At 51.8% G+C, this 18,670-nt stretch overlaps 1 protein-coding gene across 2 annotated transcripts in view; it reads right to left on the bottom strand.

The window, feature by feature from the left end:
* Positions 1-4,888: 4,888 nt before the first annotated feature.
* ANXA11 (annexin A11) overlaps positions 4,889-18,670 on the bottom strand; it is a 39,937-nt gene continuing 26,155 nt past the window's right edge. For both annotated transcript variants that reach the window (XM_068547978.1, XM_068547979.1), the window contains exons 5-15: positions 17,606-17,693; positions 17,264-17,358; positions 16,525-16,638; positions 14,433-14,523; positions 13,964-14,043; positions 13,775-13,831; positions 11,622-11,715; positions 8,692-8,787; positions 7,614-7,672; positions 7,279-7,401; positions 4,889-5,672 (exon numbers count right to left, since the gene is read on the bottom strand). In XM_068547978.1, coding sequence (XP_068404079.1) covers positions 5,613-5,672; positions 7,279-7,401; positions 7,614-7,672; positions 8,692-8,787; positions 11,622-11,715; positions 13,775-13,831; positions 13,964-14,043; positions 14,433-14,523; positions 16,525-16,638; positions 17,264-17,358; positions 17,606-17,693 — 957 coding nt within the window. In that variant the 3' untranslated portion in view covers positions 4,889-5,612. The remainder of the gene's footprint in view (positions 5,673-7,278; positions 7,402-7,613; positions 7,673-8,691; positions 8,788-11,621; positions 11,716-13,774; positions 13,832-13,963; positions 14,044-14,432; positions 14,524-16,524; positions 16,639-17,263; positions 17,359-17,605; positions 17,694-18,670) is intronic.

Genomic DNA, 18,670 nt, shown 5'->3' with positions numbered 1-18,670 from the left:
TCTCAAAGTGGACCTTCTTAAAAATACTACTTATGGCTCACTGAGCTCCTGAGATGTGTGGATTAATGTCTTTCATCGAATTTCTAAGCTTTCAGCCACTGTTTCTTCAAGTATTTCTGCTTTCTCTCTTCTCTTCTATGACCCCCATTATGTGTACGTTGGTATACTTCATGATGATGTCCCACAGGTCTTAGGCTCTGTTAATTTTTCTTCATTCTTTTTTCTTTTTACTCCTCAGATTGGGAAATCTCAATTGACCTATCTTGAAGTTTGCCAACTCTTTCTTCTACCTTCTCAAATCTCCTCTTGAGTCCCTCTAAGTGATATTTAAAAATTTATAATTGTACTTTTCAACTCCAGAATTTCTATTTGGTTCCTTTTTATAACTTCCTTTTATTGACATTCTCTATTTGGTGAGACATCATTCTCTTAGTTTCCTTTGGTTCTTTACACATGGTTTCCTTTAGCTCTTTGAGCTTTTTAAAGGCAGTTGATTTAAAGTCTTTTCTTGGTAAGTCCAATATCTCGGTTTTCCTCAATTTCTATGAACAGATTTCTTGTTTTCCTGAGTATGGGTCATACTTTCTTGTTTCTTGGCATGCCTCAATAATTTTTGTTGAAAACTGGGCATTTTGAACATTATGTAAAAACTCTGGAAATCAGATTCTTCCCCCTCCCCAGAGTTTGTTATTGCTGCTTGTTGAATTTGTTGTAGTTTGTTTAGTGACTTTCTGAACTAGTTTTTTAAAGTTTGTATTTGGTGTGGTCATTGAAGTCTCTGTTCAGTTAACTCAGTGGTCACTAGTGATTCAACACAACTCCTTAAACTCCTGGAACAACCACAAAACCCCAAATTTCCCAGTCTTTACAAATGTGTCTGTGTGTGCTGGGACAAATCTTTTGATACTCTGCCAAGCAGTCTATGACTCTGCCTGCTTCACTTCCTGAATGTGTACAGCCTGAAGGTCAGCCAGAGGTGAGAGCTTACGGTCCTCTCAAGTCTTTTTTTTTTTTTTTTTTAATAAATTTATTTATTTATTTTTGGCTGCGTTGGGTCTTCGTTGCTGCGTGCGGGCTTTCTCTAGTTGCGTTGAGCGGGGGCTACTCTTTGTTGCAGTGCACGGGCTTCTCGTTGCGGTGGTCTCTCTTGTTGCGGAGCACGGGCTCTAGGCGCGCAGGCTTCAGTAGTTGTGGCTCGCGGGCTCTAGAGCGCAGGCTCAGTAGTTGTGGCGCACGGGCTTAGTTGCTCCGCGGCATGTGGGATCTTCCCAGACCAGGGCTCGAACCCATGTCTCCCGCATTGGCAGGCGGATTCTTAACCACTGCGCCACCAGGGAAGCCCTCTCAAGTCTTTTCTAAGCATGTGCCCAGCCTTGGGCATGTGTGTGGCCTTCTAGATTCCCAGGAATTAATGGGAGCACTCCAAAACCATTATTCCCCAAAGCATCACATCATCAGCCTTTGCTCCCCAAACTTTTCAATTTGTCTCCTGTTTGCCCCAACTGTTATCCCTCTCTCCAGGCATCAGTGCTAATGAATTTGCCTTCCAATGTCCCTGAGGGTTACCACCTCCTCCTTGGGAGAGTTCCAAATTAGGTAAAATAAGAGCAAGTCATTTGAGCCAGTCTTTCAGGGAGCAACAAGAAAGATCAAAACAACCAACCATAATTCTTGAGAACAAGGTCCATTCTGCTCCATTCATTGCTAAGAACCTATAACAGACTGTGGATATTGTTTTTGAGGCTGATGCCAAGCTGGGGTGAGGAGGATAAGGCTGGAGTTAAGTGAAAATGAAGCAAGATCCTCTTACCAAGACTCAGCTTTTTTTTTTTTAAGCTTTTGTTTGGTTGCAAACTTTCATTTTCAGAGCTCTCATAAAGTTGATTCTGACAGTTTTTGCCATCTTATTTGTCGCTTTCACGGAGGAACAGGCTTTTGGAGTTCCCTACTCTACCATTTTTGCTGACTACAATGAAGTTTAAGAAGCTCTGATCTAGTCTTCCCCCTTCATTTTAGGCCCAAAGAGAGGAAGTGGCTTATCCAGGGCCACACAGCAAACCAGTAGCTGAGCTGAGACCAGAATAGGGATGCCTGACTCCTGGACCAGTGCTCTTTCTGCTTCAGGGCTCCTTCACCTCTTATTGCTGGGAAGGAACCAGGTTCAGAGTGGACACCAGTATTAGGCCAAAGCAAGCTTTCCAAGGAGTGGGGGTTGAGGGTAAGAGCCCCTTATAGAGTTGAGGCCCTGACTGACCAAACCCTTTGCTGAGAGGGAACCCTGTATAGGGCCAGTTGGAGGACTGAGTAATGATGTCCCTGTCCTTACAGGAACACAAGCAGAGAAGCTTTCAGGTTTGATGGGGTAAAAAATTTAAGCTAGTCTAGTATCTGCCTGGGGAAATGATTAGCTTGATTTCTGTTTTCATATCTGACTCCACTCCATATCAGCCAGGGTAGGAAGGAGCTGAGGGCAGAAATAAGGGGCCAAGTCCTAGGCTAGGACTATAACTCCCTGCCAAAGCACAAGGATGGACATGGCATGGCCATCCAGTTGTTGCTTTGACCATGGGCATCTGCAAAGACTCATCTTTCAGATCCCTCTTGCCAAAGCTAGGAGTGGACCAGTCCCACCTCCCACCACCTGACTGAAACACTCTGCCACCTGCTCACCTGCCCTCTGTGTGAACATTTCTAATTTCAGAAGTTCTCTGTCTCAGTGCAGCAGTATTTAGATCAGCATCAGAACATAAGGCAAGCAGGTTACAGATGCAGTTTCTTGGCCCCCATGGCTGCTCAGAATCTGTGAGGGTGGGGCCCAGGGACCTGCACCTTTAACAAGCTCCTCAGAAGATCCCGATGCACACTAGGGTTTGAGAACCACCACTTCAGGACCGTTTCCCCGTCTACAAAGTGAGCACTCCAAGGTTCCTTTCTTAAATTTTGCACCTGAGGCAAGTGACTCATTGCCTCACCCTAGTCCTGGCCCTGTCCCTAACACACAGTGTTCATTCCAATGTCCCCCCAGCTGTTGAAAATGGACTCAGGGCTGAATTCACCTGATGCCTCATCCTCTGGTTGCTATTCTGGAAGTGACATTAGATGTGCGGCATGGACTGGCCTTGACTAACACCTCCAGGAAGCAGGAAAAGACCCAGTGTAGTTTCCTCCCAGAAAAATGACCTGTAAGGTCAATGTCTCCCTCATCTTTTTTTATCCTGAGCATCACTGTCAGTGTTAAGAACCTTTTACTGATCTTAGAAGGCAGTAGGTGCCTTTCTTTGTCTCTGGAGAGATCTGTGAGGCATTCACATAGTCCTCCAGCCCATCCTTACTATGAGTTGGGTCCCATGGGCATGACCAAGAGGGAAGTCAGAGGGACAGAAAGGTAGAAAATAAGGACCAGGATGAACACAGGTGGCTCCCAAGTGTGTAGGCCAAGGGTCTCAAACTCAAAGACGTGTAGGGGCCCAACAGGTAACGTACACATGATATAACAATAGGGAGTAGTGGGGCCTGTGGCAAAATGGAGAGTACATACCTAAACAGGGCACCTGCGAGTTGGCTCCAGCAGCAACTGGTGTGCAGGAATTCTGGGCAAGTGTTACTAGAATTTTTGGTTTTTCAAGAGAATCCATTATTCCAGATTTTTAAAAATATGACATCGCTCAATGCTTAAATGTTGGCAACAAATTCAAATGTCTAAAAGGACTTTTGGGGGACCAAAGTGAATGCATGTACAGGTTAAATACTGCCTGCTGGGCACCAGGTTGGAACCTCCGGTGCAGACAATGGGACAAAGTAATGTCACAGAACATTTACAGTCACGTTATGGGAGGTTGAAGCTAGGCCCTGGCACAGTGCAGGAGGCCACCAAAGTCAGCCTGGACTCACGGCAAGTTGTGCAGTGCTACACAGTTCATGCCACCAGGCAGGTCCCACCTGGCACCCAAGGGCAAGGGGCCTGCCCTTGGGGAAGAGCAGCCAAGCATGCTGGGTCTTGGTCAAGAGGCTCCAGGCATGGAAACTGAAGCAGAGCTGACGTGACAAGCAGGGCCTGCCGTCCATTCCAGGGCCCACATCAGCCCTTCTGGCTGGGCAAGGCAGGTCTAGGTAGACCAGGCTAGTGTCCAGCTCACAGCTGCTCCACGCCCCTTGGGCCATCCCCTCTTCTATGTCCACAAGGCAGGGAGGAGTCAGGGTGGTGTCCCCAAGCAGATGTCTACTCTGTGGACAAGCCACTCCCTGGGGCCCCTGCTAGGGCCCAGCAAGCTTGGGCTCCCACCATAATCTCTGATTCTCTCCTTTCTAAACTTTCAACATAAGAAACCAGAAAGGGAGTGAAGATCCCTGACCAGAAAACAAGCTTTCGGCTTCTAGAAGTGACGACGACTTCTAGAAACTCTGTCCCTTCTGGACTTGCCTTCTCCTAACACCACCAACCAAGGGGCAAAGGGCCTGCCGGGGACCACAGCCAGGAGCTCCCTTTCAGACTGAAGGGTCCCTGAGGGGAGGAGCTGGTCTCACGCCTCTCTGATCCTCCTCTGTAAGGCCTCCCCCAGGAGTCATGCACACCCCCTCCTTCCTGTGCCCCTCCTTCCGGACCTGGGGGGAAGGACCACGCTCCTCCTACTCGCCCTAGTGGACCTCACCGTGCCCGCATATGATGCCTTTTCAGCGTCTGGGCCCTGAGCACGAATTTCAGGAACTTCCATTTCTCATGTCCTTACAACCCAGTCCCTGCAAATTACTTACGCTCAGGGTTTCCTAAGCACAAGTTTCTATTTAAAGTCATAAAAATTTCCACCGGCTAGTAAGGCTGGACCCCTGAGCTACAGGGCAGAATCATGAAGCACAGGAAAACAAGCTGGCACCAGGTAAACACTTCCAGAACGTTCCAGAGCTGGCTGACTTTAATTTGGAAACAGCTTTTGGCCATCGACATTCAGGTTTAAGGCACATTCTCAATTACAAGTAACCCTGTCACTGGCAGGCAGCTGGCTTTGTTCTCGTGGTTTTGCGTGGAACAGATGACTTTCTGGCTTTTTTCTTTTCTAAAAAGCAGTGAGTTTGGCAATAACAAAGCTCATGACACATTCTCACCAGATGCAAAGAGTACCCTTAAAGGTTTTCCCTTTTACTCCTCAGTGAGGACATGGCGCCCCCAGTCCCCACCTGTCTCACCCAAACTGTGTATGCAGCAAAGACGTGTGCGCATCTGTCTGCAACGACTATATATTAAAAAAAACACCTCCAAATAAACATACAACATTATATGACTAAAACGAAGCCAGGAGTTTCAGCCACAAGCAAAGGGGAATGACTGCATGAGTCAGGAAACAAAACGTCTACTTTAGCTGCAGGAGGCTGTGAGGAGTGGGGGTGGGGAGGAGGTATCCTGAGAGAGTTCACGACCAACCCAGGTCCCTCAGCACGAGCACAAGACACAGATCAGGAGGGCAGGCGGGGGACGGGGCCAAGGTTCTATGGATGGTCCACGCTGGGACACCAAGGGGTTTTTTGTGGATTTGTTAGAAACAGACAAACATTCTTTTGGCCTTTTCCTGGCATTGCTGTTGCCAGCAGGTGGACAGAAGTGACCCACCAGTCACCGCTCAGTCGTTGCCACCACAGATCTTCAGCAGAATCTTCCGGTAGTCCCCGGAAGTGTCTCCCTGGTCACAGAAACAAGTAAGACATCAGTTAAGTGAGGCTCGGCCAATTCTAGCTTCCTGGCTCCTGATTTTCTTCTGCCCCAGGTGCCCTTACAGAGAGGCAGCCCCATCCTAGGAAATTCCCCACCGTGCTGGTGCCAGAGCAGGTGAGAGGCTCACACGCTGGCCTTGAAGGTGGCACAGACCTTTGACAACGCAGTTCAGCCTCCTGAGCCCTCCCATTAAAAAACAGAAAGCTGTACTCACCCCAATGATCAAAGTCAGAATTTGAAAAACAAATACAAAAAAATTTTAAACAGCCAAAAACCCCCCTACCCAGGGCTAACTACTGGTGGCCTTGGCCCAGTGCATTTTTGTTGCACTAAGTTGGGATTATACCATAATGCACTACTGTGTCCTGTACAGGAAGTATAATCTACTATGATACGACCATCCAGTGAAGGGGACTATTATTATTTGGGCATCCCAGTTCACACTGATCTCTCCTCTATCTGAGTCCACTGCACTTACATTAGAAGTAAGGCCACACTTAGCTAATTTCTCATCCTTTCCTGCCATCGTTTCCTTCCTTGAGGGCAAGGCCTGTGGCTTCTTTCAGATGCCCACAACCTATTGGCACACACAAGATACTTTGTGAATAATTACTAATTCTCTGCTATCAACAGCATTGCTTTTATATCTAAGAAAAGAGAGAGAAGCTTCTCTCAGTGACATGCCCAACATCAAACGTTAATGAGTCTGAAATCAGGACCTGGGCGTGCTGACTTCAATATCAAGGTTCATGTGAGTTCAGAAATTAAGTGTCAGACCCCCCCAACCCCTGCCACGACAGCAATCAATTTTGTCAGACTGGCTCTGGCACAGTGATAAAACAGGAGCCAGTGCCTATCAGACACGTACATGTGTCACACAACATGCTTCATGTGGACCACCTCCTTCAAGACACAACAGTCCTGGGCGGGGGGTACTATTATTATCCTCCTCTTAACGATGATGGAACTGGGGTTCAGGGAGGTTTAAGCAAGCTGCTCGAGATCACACAGTGAGCAAGTAGAAAAGCCAGAGCTGGACCCCAAGCAGTGTGACCCCCGAGCCCTCACTCTGAACTGCCTTCCTGTGCTGCCTCCACCACAGAGCTGAGGGAGGGGACTCATCAGGGAGCCAGAGCCGCCCACCCTCCAGGGGGCTCGGGGCTTGATTTCTCACTGACGGATCACAGACCCACAGGGTGGCTGGACTCTGAAGGCCAGGCACCAGGTGGGGGAGGTCCTGTGTTCTCTGATGCCGATTTTGGACCCTCCCCCCCAACAACTGTTTACTGAACAGCAGATGTGCTGGATGCTGGGACACAGAGAGGGGCGACAGCAGGGTCAAGAGCCACGCTGCCATCAGGAGCTGACAACCTGCTGTTGTACAACCAGATGAACAAGTGAAAACTGAAGAGGGCAAGTACGAGGACCACAGACAAGATGCCCATACTTGGCTGAAGCCGAGCCCGCGGGAGCTCTGAGGAGGGGGAGTAAAGGGGACGGTGAGAGTGGCCAGGGAGGTCCGTGGGTGAGCAGGACGCCAAGAGGCAGCCCAGACAGCCCCCAGAGGCCCGTACCGTGATGTCGTGGTACAGGGACTTGCCGTACAGCCGCTTATACTCTGCTCTGATGTCCAGGAGGTCGATCTCGCTGCGAGACACCATGATGCGGATCAGGGTCCGGTCCTTGGTTCCTGCTCCCTAAAGAGAGTTGGCCCAGGCGCATGAGCAACGGGCCTCCTCACCGTCCACTTCCCCACCTTCCCTGGGCCCTGGTCCCCTCCCCACCCCTGGGCCCTCTGTCCTCTTGGCTGAAGGGTGGCCCTCCTCATGCCTCCTCCCCTGAGCGAGGTCCCAGTAACGAGTGGGCTGAGACACCCCCAACCCAGACCCTGCACCTGGGGGTTACCTACCCTCATGGCCTTGTTGAGCCTTTCAGCAAAGAAGGCTGGGGTATTCTTAAGACATTTCACTAGAAGAGAGAAACACGGCTTAACTCGATCTGCAGAAAACTCAGTCCAGGGGGGCATGACGCACACAGCACCCTCTTAGGAGGCCGGATGCCAATCAAACACACCACTGCATCCATCTTCCTCTCCCCTCATCTCCTCCAGGCTCAATTATCCCACAATCCTGGCTCCAGCCCTTTGGAAAAGAAACATGCAGAGCCTGGACACCAACCCAACCCGTTTCCTGACAACCAATGTGATGCAGGAAGCTGTGTAGGGAAGGAGCGCGAATGGTGTGAGGAACCATGTTGCTGCTCAGGCAGGAGGGGACAGACTGGAGACGCCGTGACCCTCACGGAAAAGGACGGCCGAGCGGAACGGACGTCTAACTAGGGTTCTCAGGCCACGATGCCTACCATGGGGTACACAGGGAAATCTGTCCCATCCAGAAAACTCCAAGAAAAGCAAAACAGAAGATGGGCAAACCATGACGTTCCCAAGTGGGTATAAAGAGGGGCCAACCCCTCAGGGTTGGGGGAAGGGGGGAGGATGGACCTGGAGCCCATCAGGCCCTGCTCTGGAGGACATGACACAGGCACTGCAGGAGTGCACCAGTGTCCTGGGAGCTACGCCAGCTTTCCTTGGCCAGGGCCTGTTTTGCTGCTGCAAGTAAAAAAATCTTTCCACGTGTTTCCATCACAAACATCTGACAACTGCCTGCAGGGATGTATTTTTAGAGGAAACTTGGCAGGATATGCGTCATCTTCCTCCGGGAGAACAGTTGGTCACGCTCCCACTAGCGCCCGCACTGCAGCTCCCTCCCCCAGGGCTGGGCTTGAAATATAAACAAGACACCTCCAGGACTGCTGGGGGTACAACTATGTGTCGATCCTGGAAGCAGCCTGATTTCCCACCACGTAGGCAACTGGATTTAGCAATCTTGGACCCTTTCACTATGATCTTCCTCAACCGGAGGGTGGGTGAGCACCCTGAAAACTCACAACACACGCCAGCCCCCCAGCGGGCAGGCCAAGATACATACCCACGGCCAGCATGCCCTGCTCCAGGTCCCCAGACATCTCCCGGCAGATGCTCTTCTCAATGTCACGGCCTGTCATTCGCTGATACTCATTGAAAACTAGTGGTAAGACAGAGGGACATGTTACGGACTGAATTCTGTGCCCCCCCAAATTCCTTTGTTGAAGTCCTAGCTCCTAGGACTTCAGAATTTAACTGTACTTGGAGATAGTCTTTAAAGAGGTAGTTAAGTTAAAATGAGGCCCTTAGCGTGGGTCCAAATCCAATCTGATTGGTATCTTTATAAGAAAAGGAGATTTAGACACACAAGGAAACACCAGGGCTGCAAACACAGAGGAAAGATCACACGCGGACACAGCAAGGAGGGGGTCATCTGCAAGCCAAGAGGAGAGGCCTCAGGAGAAACCATCACTGCCAGCACCTTCATCTTGAACTTCCAGCCTCCAGAACTATGAGAAAACAGATTTCTGTTGTTTAAGCCACCCAGTCTGTGGTATTTTATTACGGCAGCCCGACCTGACTTGTACAGGACACGTGGTGAGGAGGCCTCTGCCCCTTCCCAGAGCCCACCTCTCCCACTCTGCTCCTGGCGCCTTGGACGGCCCCAGTGACCACACCTGCCCAGCTCTCAGGTAGGCCAGTTCTTTGCCCCAGGGAGAGTGCACTCCCCCCGCCCCCCAGGCCTGCTCACACCGTCCCCTTACCAGCACTGCGCTCGCCACTGCTCACCCATCACACCTCGATCCCCGGTCCAGGAGCCCTGACACCGATATTCTCGTCCCAGATCCTGCACCTCCAGTCCCAGCCCTCCTCCGTCATTCTATGTGCCAACCTTTCCAGTCCGACTGTGAGCAAACGCCCATCCAGCGCCCCAGCTTACCCTGGGATGGGCCGAGCACCCACAGGAAGTGGGCTGTGGGTTCCAAGAGAGGCAGGTGGTGCCATGGAGACCTGGGTCCTAACTTGAGCTCTGCCCCAGGATATAACCCTCCTCTTCCCCAGCCAGGGTCTCAGTTTCTATCTGTGTTCTCCAAACTGCTGTCATTTGCATATCAGTATCATGATTTCCGCTACATCTGTATCCAACTTCATTACTTACTATTTTCTTCCGATCAGCTCCTCTTTTCCCCTGACTAATAACATCTGTGGAATCGGGGGTTTGATGTGCTACGGATATATTCCATACTCATTAAAATAAGCAACGATTAAGATGAGCATATGCTCGCTCATGCTCCAGTACAGAATAGGGCAGAGGTTAAAAAGTGTGCTCTGGAGGCAGGCGGCCTGAGTCCAAACCCCAGCTCTGCCACGTTACCACCTGGGTAGCTGACTTCCCCAACTGCCCTTTGCCAGCGTCCTCATCTGTAGAACAGGAGGATGGCCCCTATTTGCGTGTATTAAAGACTCAGTGCATGCACAGAGTGGGTGCTGGTGATTTCACCCACCCACGTTGCTAAGTGTGGTCATCGTTCTCTGTCCTCACCTGCCCTCTCATATTCGCCGCTGACACTGATGGTCTCCAGGATGCCCCTTTCTTTGGGTGCCCCTTCTAAGTCTCCTGCAACGGCCAGGGCCCTGTCCTCAGACTGCTGGTCTCCCTCCCGTCTCCCTCAGAAGGGACCTCTTGCAGTCCCAGAGCCTCAAACTCCTTCGACCCACTCATAGTTCCCAAACTGCCATCTCTAGCCCAGGCCTCTCCTGACCTCTGGCCTCGCAAACCCACTGCCTACATGGTACCTGCGGCTCAAGGCTCCTGACTTCCTTCCCTCCTGAAGCCCACTCCATGCACAGCTTCCCAGTCTCGGTCGAGGGCCCCTCCCCTCTTCCACTGACTCAGCGGGAACAAACCCTGTGTCATCCCTGACTCCTTTCTCTCTCTCACACTCCACGTCCAGTTCACTGGCAAACAGGGCCAGAATCCGAGCGCTTCTCGCCACCTGCCCCTGCCAGCTGGTCCCGGCCACCGTCACTTCTCCCCTGGATTTACTGCGGCAGCCTCCTAACTGGTTTCCTGCTCTGCCATTGATCCCTTCTCTCTTCTCAACACAACAGCCAGGACACTCACAGAACCTAAGTCAAATCACGTCTCTCCTTCACTCAGAGCCCTCCAATGGCCCCGTTTTATTCAGGGTAAACATCTAAGTCCATGCAGTTGTCATCAGGGCTTCCTACTGTCTCTGACCTCACCTCCTCCTATGCTCACTCACTCCACCTGCTGCACCTCACCAGCCCCCTTCACTGTTTTCTCGGTTGCGCTGGGAACCCCATGCTCAGGGCCTTTGCACCTGCAACTCCTTCATGTTTTTAACTCAAATGTCATTACCTCAGTGAGGAATGCCCCCAGCACCCTCCGACACCTTTATCACTTCCTATGCCAGTTCCCAACTTTATAATTCTTCTCTAAAGATTTACCAGCTGGTACAGATTGTATTTGATTTTTGTTTACTGCCGGGCTCCCCAAACAAGGTGAACCCCCTGAGAACAGAGATTCTGCAGGGCCGTTCCCTACACCTACTCCATGACCTGGCACGTGGCAGGAGCTCAGTTTATATTTGTTGAAGGAATGAGTAAATAAGTGTTACTTAGTATTATTAATTGTGATGTTTATTTTTTTATGCCACACTTTGGAAACCACTGGGTCAGGTGCTCTTGAAGGCTCTCTCAACTCTAATATTCCACATTCTAGCAGGTAAAGATACCAGCCAACAGGAGGCTCCCATTTCTCTAACCTCCTCCCTTGCTTTCCTCCAGAACCAGATGCTTGCAGACTCAGGAAACCCACTGATACTATCTTTTAAATCTCCACCAGGGGGCTCTTTCAAGGAAGTGAAAGGCCCATGCAGAGCGGAACTGCTAAGTGTTCCTGCAAGCTGTTTCCTGCCATACCTCATCTGACCTCATTACCTGGCTGCAGGGAAGCTGGGACTGCCTTACCTGCCACCAGGTGGGCCCGGCTCCGGGAGCACAGAACTGCATTGAACTTGGACTCATCTGTTCCGAGGCGGTTCTCTCCAGCTGCATAGAGCTCCTGGACAGAAGAGGGACAGATAGACATGCAATGCAGACCTCACCCCAGACTCCAGGCCCAGGTCACCGAGGAGAGCTGGTTAGAGTCTCTGGGCCCTACAAGCCCAGAGGGGAGGGAAAGGGGGGCAGGGCCCCAGCTGAGCTCCATTCATTGTGCTGAAGTAGACACCATCCACACATCCTCTCACTAAGCCAGGAGAGCCAAGGCCGCTGGGGCCCAGGAGAGGCAAGGAACAGCTTTAACCCAACCAAGGAAGCAGCAGCACAGAGGAAAACATGGGCTTGAGTCCTAGCTCTGCAACCCACTTGCCACGGGACTCCAGGCAGGCCACTGGCCCTCTCTGAACTTCAGTTCCCTCATCTCTAAAACGGCAAGTTTGGATTAGATTCGGGGTCACAAACCTGAAAGCCCAAAGGGGCCAGCTGGGTAACTTAAATGCAGGAATCAGGCCAGCTGTAAGGCCAGAGAGTGGTGGGGACCACGGGGACCACGCAGAGAGGCAGTTACTTCTCAGCCGAGTACATGACAGAGGAACAAGGCTCACAGCTGCCTGATCCATTTTTCATGAGGAACCAGAAACCCAGATATCTACGTGAAATTTCTCAATCTTTAAAAGCAGTTTCCCTATCTATAAGCGGGAACACATGAGACACTAATTATTAGCAACAATTGATAGATCGCAGTTATGGATGTGGGATTTTATGTGATAGGTGCTTGCCTGCCGTTTCATTGCATACACTGTTATGTTTGCAAATGGGGAGAATGTGCACTTTTCTGTTAAGTTTTTGAAGGTTTGAGCCCAATCTATTTGCCAATTTGCAACCCTTGTACCAGATGGCTCAAAAGCGCCTTCCAGGCCTCAGATAGCAGCTCTTGGACCTAAAGGCACTGATACTTGAGGGCAGAAGGTGGCCATCAGGGGCTCAGAGACCCCACAGGTCGAGGTGAAGCCGAGCAGGTCCAGAACTAGGAAGGCAGAGCAGTAGCCACGAGACCCTGCAACCAAGGCAACTTCTGCCTCAGCTGGGGAAAGGCCTGGACAGGAAAACAGAAACAGGAAAACCCCCACTGGGGCAAGAGCTGGGGTCCAGGGCTTTGCAGATACCCAGCCCTGAGTCCAGTTATAGGAATGGGTGTCCCAGGCCAAGGAGACGTTAAGTGAGCGGTCTGGGACCAGGGCAGAGGCAGGCACCGTCTGGGCACAGAGAGTGAGCCAGGAGTCTGGGCTCTTGCCCAGACTCTGCCTCCAGGTTTCTCTGGACACAATGCTCAACCTCTCTGAGCCTCAATGTCCTTACCTGGAAAGCAAATGGGCCAGACCAGAAGAGTGGTTCTCTTCCAGCCCTTACAAGAGGGCACTACAGAAGTCCTCTGACATATGACAGAGACAAGGAGCCTACTGGCAGCTCCTGGTGAATGCAGTGCCCTGGGGGGCAGGAGCAGTGAGGTGGGGAGAGGCATGGCCAGCTCCATCCCACCAGGAAGCCGGGGCTCTCTCCAGCCAGAACTGCTATGGTCTGAATTCATTAGTGGGAAACCCAAACTCCTCTGGAGAGGCACTCGGACTCCTGAACCAAGAGAGGAAACAGCCAGAGACTGTTCCCCTTTTTGTCCGCAATTCATATCAGGCTGGGGACAAGGGCAGCATTCTAAGGCTGCACAACTAATGTGACAGCTGGTTTCTAGGCTCAAATTTTCCAAAACTTAATAGGCAAGTGTGAATTCTGCTCCATTTGCAAACATAATGGTCTATGCAACCAGACACAAGAAAAGTACCAAGTCACATGAAATCCCACATCCATAACTGATCTACCAACTGTTGTAATATTTATTATCCCACATGTTCCCTCCTACAGGTGGGGAAACTGAAGCCTAGGGAGGTGGGGTGACCTGCTCAAGGTCACACAGTCGATAAGCAGCAGAGCCCTGCGAAACTCACAGCATCTGGAATCCACTCCTATCTGCTGCTCTTTCAATCCCAGAACTCCTCCCTTGTGACACAAGAAAGTGGAAGATACCCCCCTGCTCAGGAAGCCAGGTGAGCGGCCATCACACTCACCTGCACATCTCTCTGGACAAGCGTCATGTCCACGTTTGTGCTTTCATCCCGGTTTCCCTGAAAGGAAGCAGGCTGTGAGGTCAAGGTCACTCCTTGGAGTCGCACCCCTCCCGCCCTGTTCCTCCTCCCCATGGCCCAGAGATCCACCTCTCCCTGCTGTGGGCCCGATCTCTGCCCTGGGAAAGGTACCTGAGAGAGAGAGATGAGGAGCCGCTGGAAGTGCCCTGACGTGTCGTTCCGAATGGCCTCCTCCAGGGTCTTTTTGAATTCTAAAAGGGAGACACAGGAAAGGGCCACCCTGTAGCCCAGTGGACCAAGCTGCGCACTGCACACAGTTAACAGTGGGCGCTGGCATGAGGAGACAGGTGGCCCACATGGCCCCCAGGAACAAACAACCGGAGATCAGGAGGGGCTGTGACTTCCAGGCTGACCTGGCCCCAACCACGCCCAGGAGGTTTTCCCCAGCCTTCCCTTACCTCAGTCACCTGCTCCTGTGTAAACAGCAGGCAGGGCTGGGTCTGGGAGGGAATCCCAGTGTGTCGGGGGTGGCGGGAGATAAGGAGGCCAGGAAGGAAGAGAGGCCCTGGGAGAGGGTGTGGCCAAGGTCCTAAAAGCACAGGGATCTGCAAGGGGCAGAGGGCCCCGGGGCCAGCCTAACCTGTCTTGTAGACTCTGTTCAATTCCCGGATGTGCTCATTGCTGCGGGAGGCGAGGATCTCGATCAGGCAGGCTTCATCAGTGCCTGCCCCCTGGGAGGCAGAGAGCACAACAAAGCACAGGCTGGTTACAGCCCCCTCCCTGGCACTCAGGATCCCCCAGGGCACGAACCCCAGAGACAGAGGCCACAGACACGGACCCGCCCATGGTGCTGCTGCTGCTGCCCGGGCCTGAAGCAGCCAGCCTCCCCTCTGCAGTCCCAGGAAAGTACCAGTAATAACAGCAACTCGGTGATAAGTAGAGATCATGGGAAGGATCATCCCCATTCCACCCGCCAGGACACTGAGAATCAGAGAAGTGTAGTAACCTCTCCAAGGCCACACAGTAAATGGTGGGGTTGAGAGGTGGACCTGGATCTGTTTTATTCCAAGTTCAGCCCATGAATGAGATGAGAAGCAACTGAGAAAATGGGTTTAAAGCGAGAGCATGACATGTGGGAAAACGTGAGTCCTAGTGTGGACCGTGGAGCATCTGGAGACACCTAGGAGAAGGCAACAACATCGAGGATGGAAGAGATGACCGAGTCAGGGACAGTGAGGAGGCAGAGGACAGGGTCAGTAGCCTGGTTTCTATGTCAGGTTGAATCTTGGTTCTGCTGGTCACTAGCTGTGTGACCTTGGGCATGTCACTTCACCTCTCTGTGCCTCAGGTTCCTTGACCATAAAATGGAAGTGATACTGCCGGCAGACAGAGTAGGGTGACCCCGGAGCAAAAGAACCAGGAATGGCTTTCTTGACATAAGAGAAACCATTTTTAGCCTAAGCTATCTTGTGATCTAAGCCTGGCCACAGTACTCACCCTTAAAGGAACAAAAGAACAACAGGAAAGATAACAAAACAGACTCCCAGCTCTGTTTCAATGGTAAAGACTAGCCTGAAGCACTTTCTTGAGCTGTTGGCAGCATTTAAACCCCCTTGGGCACTCAACCACCAAATCAACTGGAACCTAAGGGATGATGATGTTGACCTTTTCAAGTTTGGACTCTGTGGACCACCCAAGCCCCTTCATGAATATGCATGTGCCTTTAGCTTAAAACTTCCCCAATTTTGCAGTTGCGGGAGATACGGCTTTGGGAAAGATCCCCGATGTTCTTACTTGCTGCAAGTTAATAAATCCTTCCTTGTCTCTCTCTTTGGCTTGGCTGGGTCTCTTGACACCCACGAAAAGGCGAACCCAGTTTCAGGTAACATCTTCGTGGGGGCAAGAAGAATCACTGTGCCTATCAGGCCCCTGAGGAATGTTAGATTCCTTCTGCGGCACCTGCTCTGTTCACAAGGACTCCCCTGTCTGTGGGTGCGGCCCCTCCCCCTCCACAGGACACCTGCTGGGGGTCTTGGGAGCCACAGGACTGTACAAAATGTGCAGGACCCTCCGCTTGGTCATAACCGATTGAACTAGGGGGATACTAAACCCAAACGAAGCCCATCAGAACCCGCCCCCATTTGGAATTTGAACCAAGGGACAGCTGGCCTCTTCTGTAGCTGGATCTCTGACAGGTACATGGAGAGGGGTCGACAGGGATGCTGTGCCAAGGAAGGAGAGGCACAGAAGCAGATGGAAGAATGAAGCAGACACTCAAGAAGCAGCAGAGACCAGAGAGAAAGTCTGCCCGGCCCCCTCCCTCTCCAAGCCAGGCTGCTGTTCTGCTTAAGCTCCTCAAGTGTGTTTCTGTTATCTGCTAACAACAGAGTCCTAATGAATGAGGATACCATCCACACCTCCCACTCTTATCACTGCATCACTAGCTCCCTCTGCAACCCCAGCTCCCACCGTGTTTTTAAGGTGGAGAGACTTAGATGCTCCCTGATGACGAATGACGCCTCATTTGCCTCTTGGGGGAGCCACTAGAAGTTCCCCTTTCTACAGCATTTGGACTCCAACCGGGAGGGTCCAGGAGCCGTGCTGACAACAGTAGCTAATAAGCGAGCGAAGACACACCACGTGGTCCAGGCCTTTCCCGGGGCTGTATGTCCACACAGGTGTACACACACACACACACACACACACACACACACACACGCCCACGTACACACCTTGATGGCTTCCTTTATCTCATAAGCATCAAAGAGGACCGGGGTCTTCATCAGGGCCAAGACTGTCTTCTCAAAGTTTCCTGACAGTTCAGATTTCAGATCTTTGATCAAATCCTGATTGGACATTCAGACAAACAAACAAAACCTATTTTGAGAATCCACAGGAGGTGACCAATAGGGACAATATCCCAGATCCAGGGACCAGCAGCATCTGCAGAAGAGCCAAACCTCAGGCCCCAGCCAGACCTGCAGAATCAGAGTTTGCATTCAAACCAGATTCCCAGGGGACTCATTGCCATTAAAGTAGGAGAGGCACCGGGCCAGAACACTAGCCTATATGTACCCAGTGGTTACCTTTCTAAAGATCCGAAAGCCCCCAAAATCAAAATACGGCCCCCTTGCATTTGTTCAGTACTTAAAGCCTCTTCCTTCAGAGGGAAATAACTTGCCCATGGTCTTGGTGAGTCGTGGCACAGCCAGGCTGGAACCCAGATTCCTGGGCGCCTCTCATCAAACCTCCGTACCCTGTGGACTCTGGGATTTCTCCTCCAGAGCATCCTTTGCTTCCAGAAGATGCCATCAGCTGAGAGCCAGCAGGAAATGCCCTAATGTGCCTTATGGTTTGTCCAGGAGATCTAGGCCCACTAGGCCCCAAGGAAAAGCAGGAGTAGGGCTGTGCTAGAGGATATGCCTTAATTCACGAGGGACACCCCCCAACCCCCATCTCGCCAACACTCACCTTCCCATAAGCTGTCTTGAAGGACAGGAGGATCTGCTGCCGCTGCTTGTTGGAGCGACTCCCCAGGCAGTCAGTGATGGCCTGCTCATCAGTCCCTGGAGGAAGGAGAGGTGGGAATGGGCAGGGCTGGGGGTCGTGGGGATGCTCTGTGGCTACAGACTTTCCTGGCCTGGGTCTTCCAATTCTCCTGGGCATCCCAACTGCACCCCCGTATCCACCTTCTCTTCCTCCACCACTGGGGCCAGGCTGCCTCCACCCAGCGACCCCAGCCCACAGAGCCACTGTGTAACTGCCTAGGGAGTCGGGGGGTGATTAGGACTTGCGCCACCTGGGGTCTCTCACCGAAGCCCTTCATGGCCTTCCGCAGGACCTCGGCGTCTCGCAGGGGGTCAAACCCAGGAGCATCTGTGATGGTGCCTCGCTTTCCGAACTGCTCAGACAGACAGACAGACAGTAAGCATGCTATATCCCCCAGATGTGAGACTGCCTGCCCCAGACTCTGGAAATAACCTTTCCTCTACAACTTGGGGTACCTGAAGAAGCCTGCAATCAACAGCACAGGGGACTCGACATTGAGTCGGCCTAACGTGACCATTACCTGTCCTGGCACTGAAACGTCTGCCTGGCTCCCGTGGCTAGGAGCCCACCTAGAGCTGAGTCCTGATGCTGAAAATCTACCCTATGCCTGGGTCCTCCGGGCCTGGGCCCGGGCTCCTGATGAAGGGGAGGCCTCGGGAACAGGGGTGCGGCCTCTCCTCAAGGCCTCAGCACTACAGCACACATCAGGGCTTCCCTAACGGGCCTGCTTAGTCCACCTTTGTGCACACTAGAAACAGGTGTTCCCTTGGGATGCAGGTGTCCAGCCTTCACGATGGTACATGCAGCCCAGCTACCTCTTGGACTAGCTCTTGTTTCCCGGCACTGTTTTCTGGACTCTACGACCCGCTTGCCTGCTGGACTCCTTCCTGACATGACAGCTACACTCCAAGCAAACTTGATTTTTCCTGCCGAAACTCTCCCTTGGTGGATTATCTAGTACAAACTGGTTTTAACAGAGTTAAGGAGATAAGCTGAGAGAAAAGATAAGGGGGAAGGCAGAGAGGGAGGGTGCAGAGCAGGGCAGGGGTAGGGGGATGTGTGGGTGTGAGGGAGGGAGGGGAATGGACCCTCTGACTAAAAATAGTAGTCAACCACATACCACTAGCCCTGTGCTGGGCTGGTTTGGCTGTGTAACCATGACAATGAATTCTAGGCTCTGCAAACATGAACTGCTCTCCAAAACGAGCCAAGAGCAGCCCTGAAAGAACTGCCAACAATCTTCCCTACCCAAAGGAGCTGGTTTTAAGAATCCTCTGAAGCTAGTCTGGGAGGGCACATCCGGGGGATTGAAAACTAAGAGCCATTGGG

The sequence above is a fragment of the Eschrichtius robustus genome, chromosome 7 (assembly GCF_028021215.1).
Source record: "Eschrichtius robustus isolate mEscRob2 chromosome 7, mEscRob2.pri, whole genome shotgun sequence".
NCBI lineage: Eukaryota > Metazoa > Chordata > Mammalia > Artiodactyla > Eschrichtiidae > Eschrichtius > Eschrichtius robustus.
This window is presented reverse-complemented; position numbering and strand designations above follow the sequence as displayed.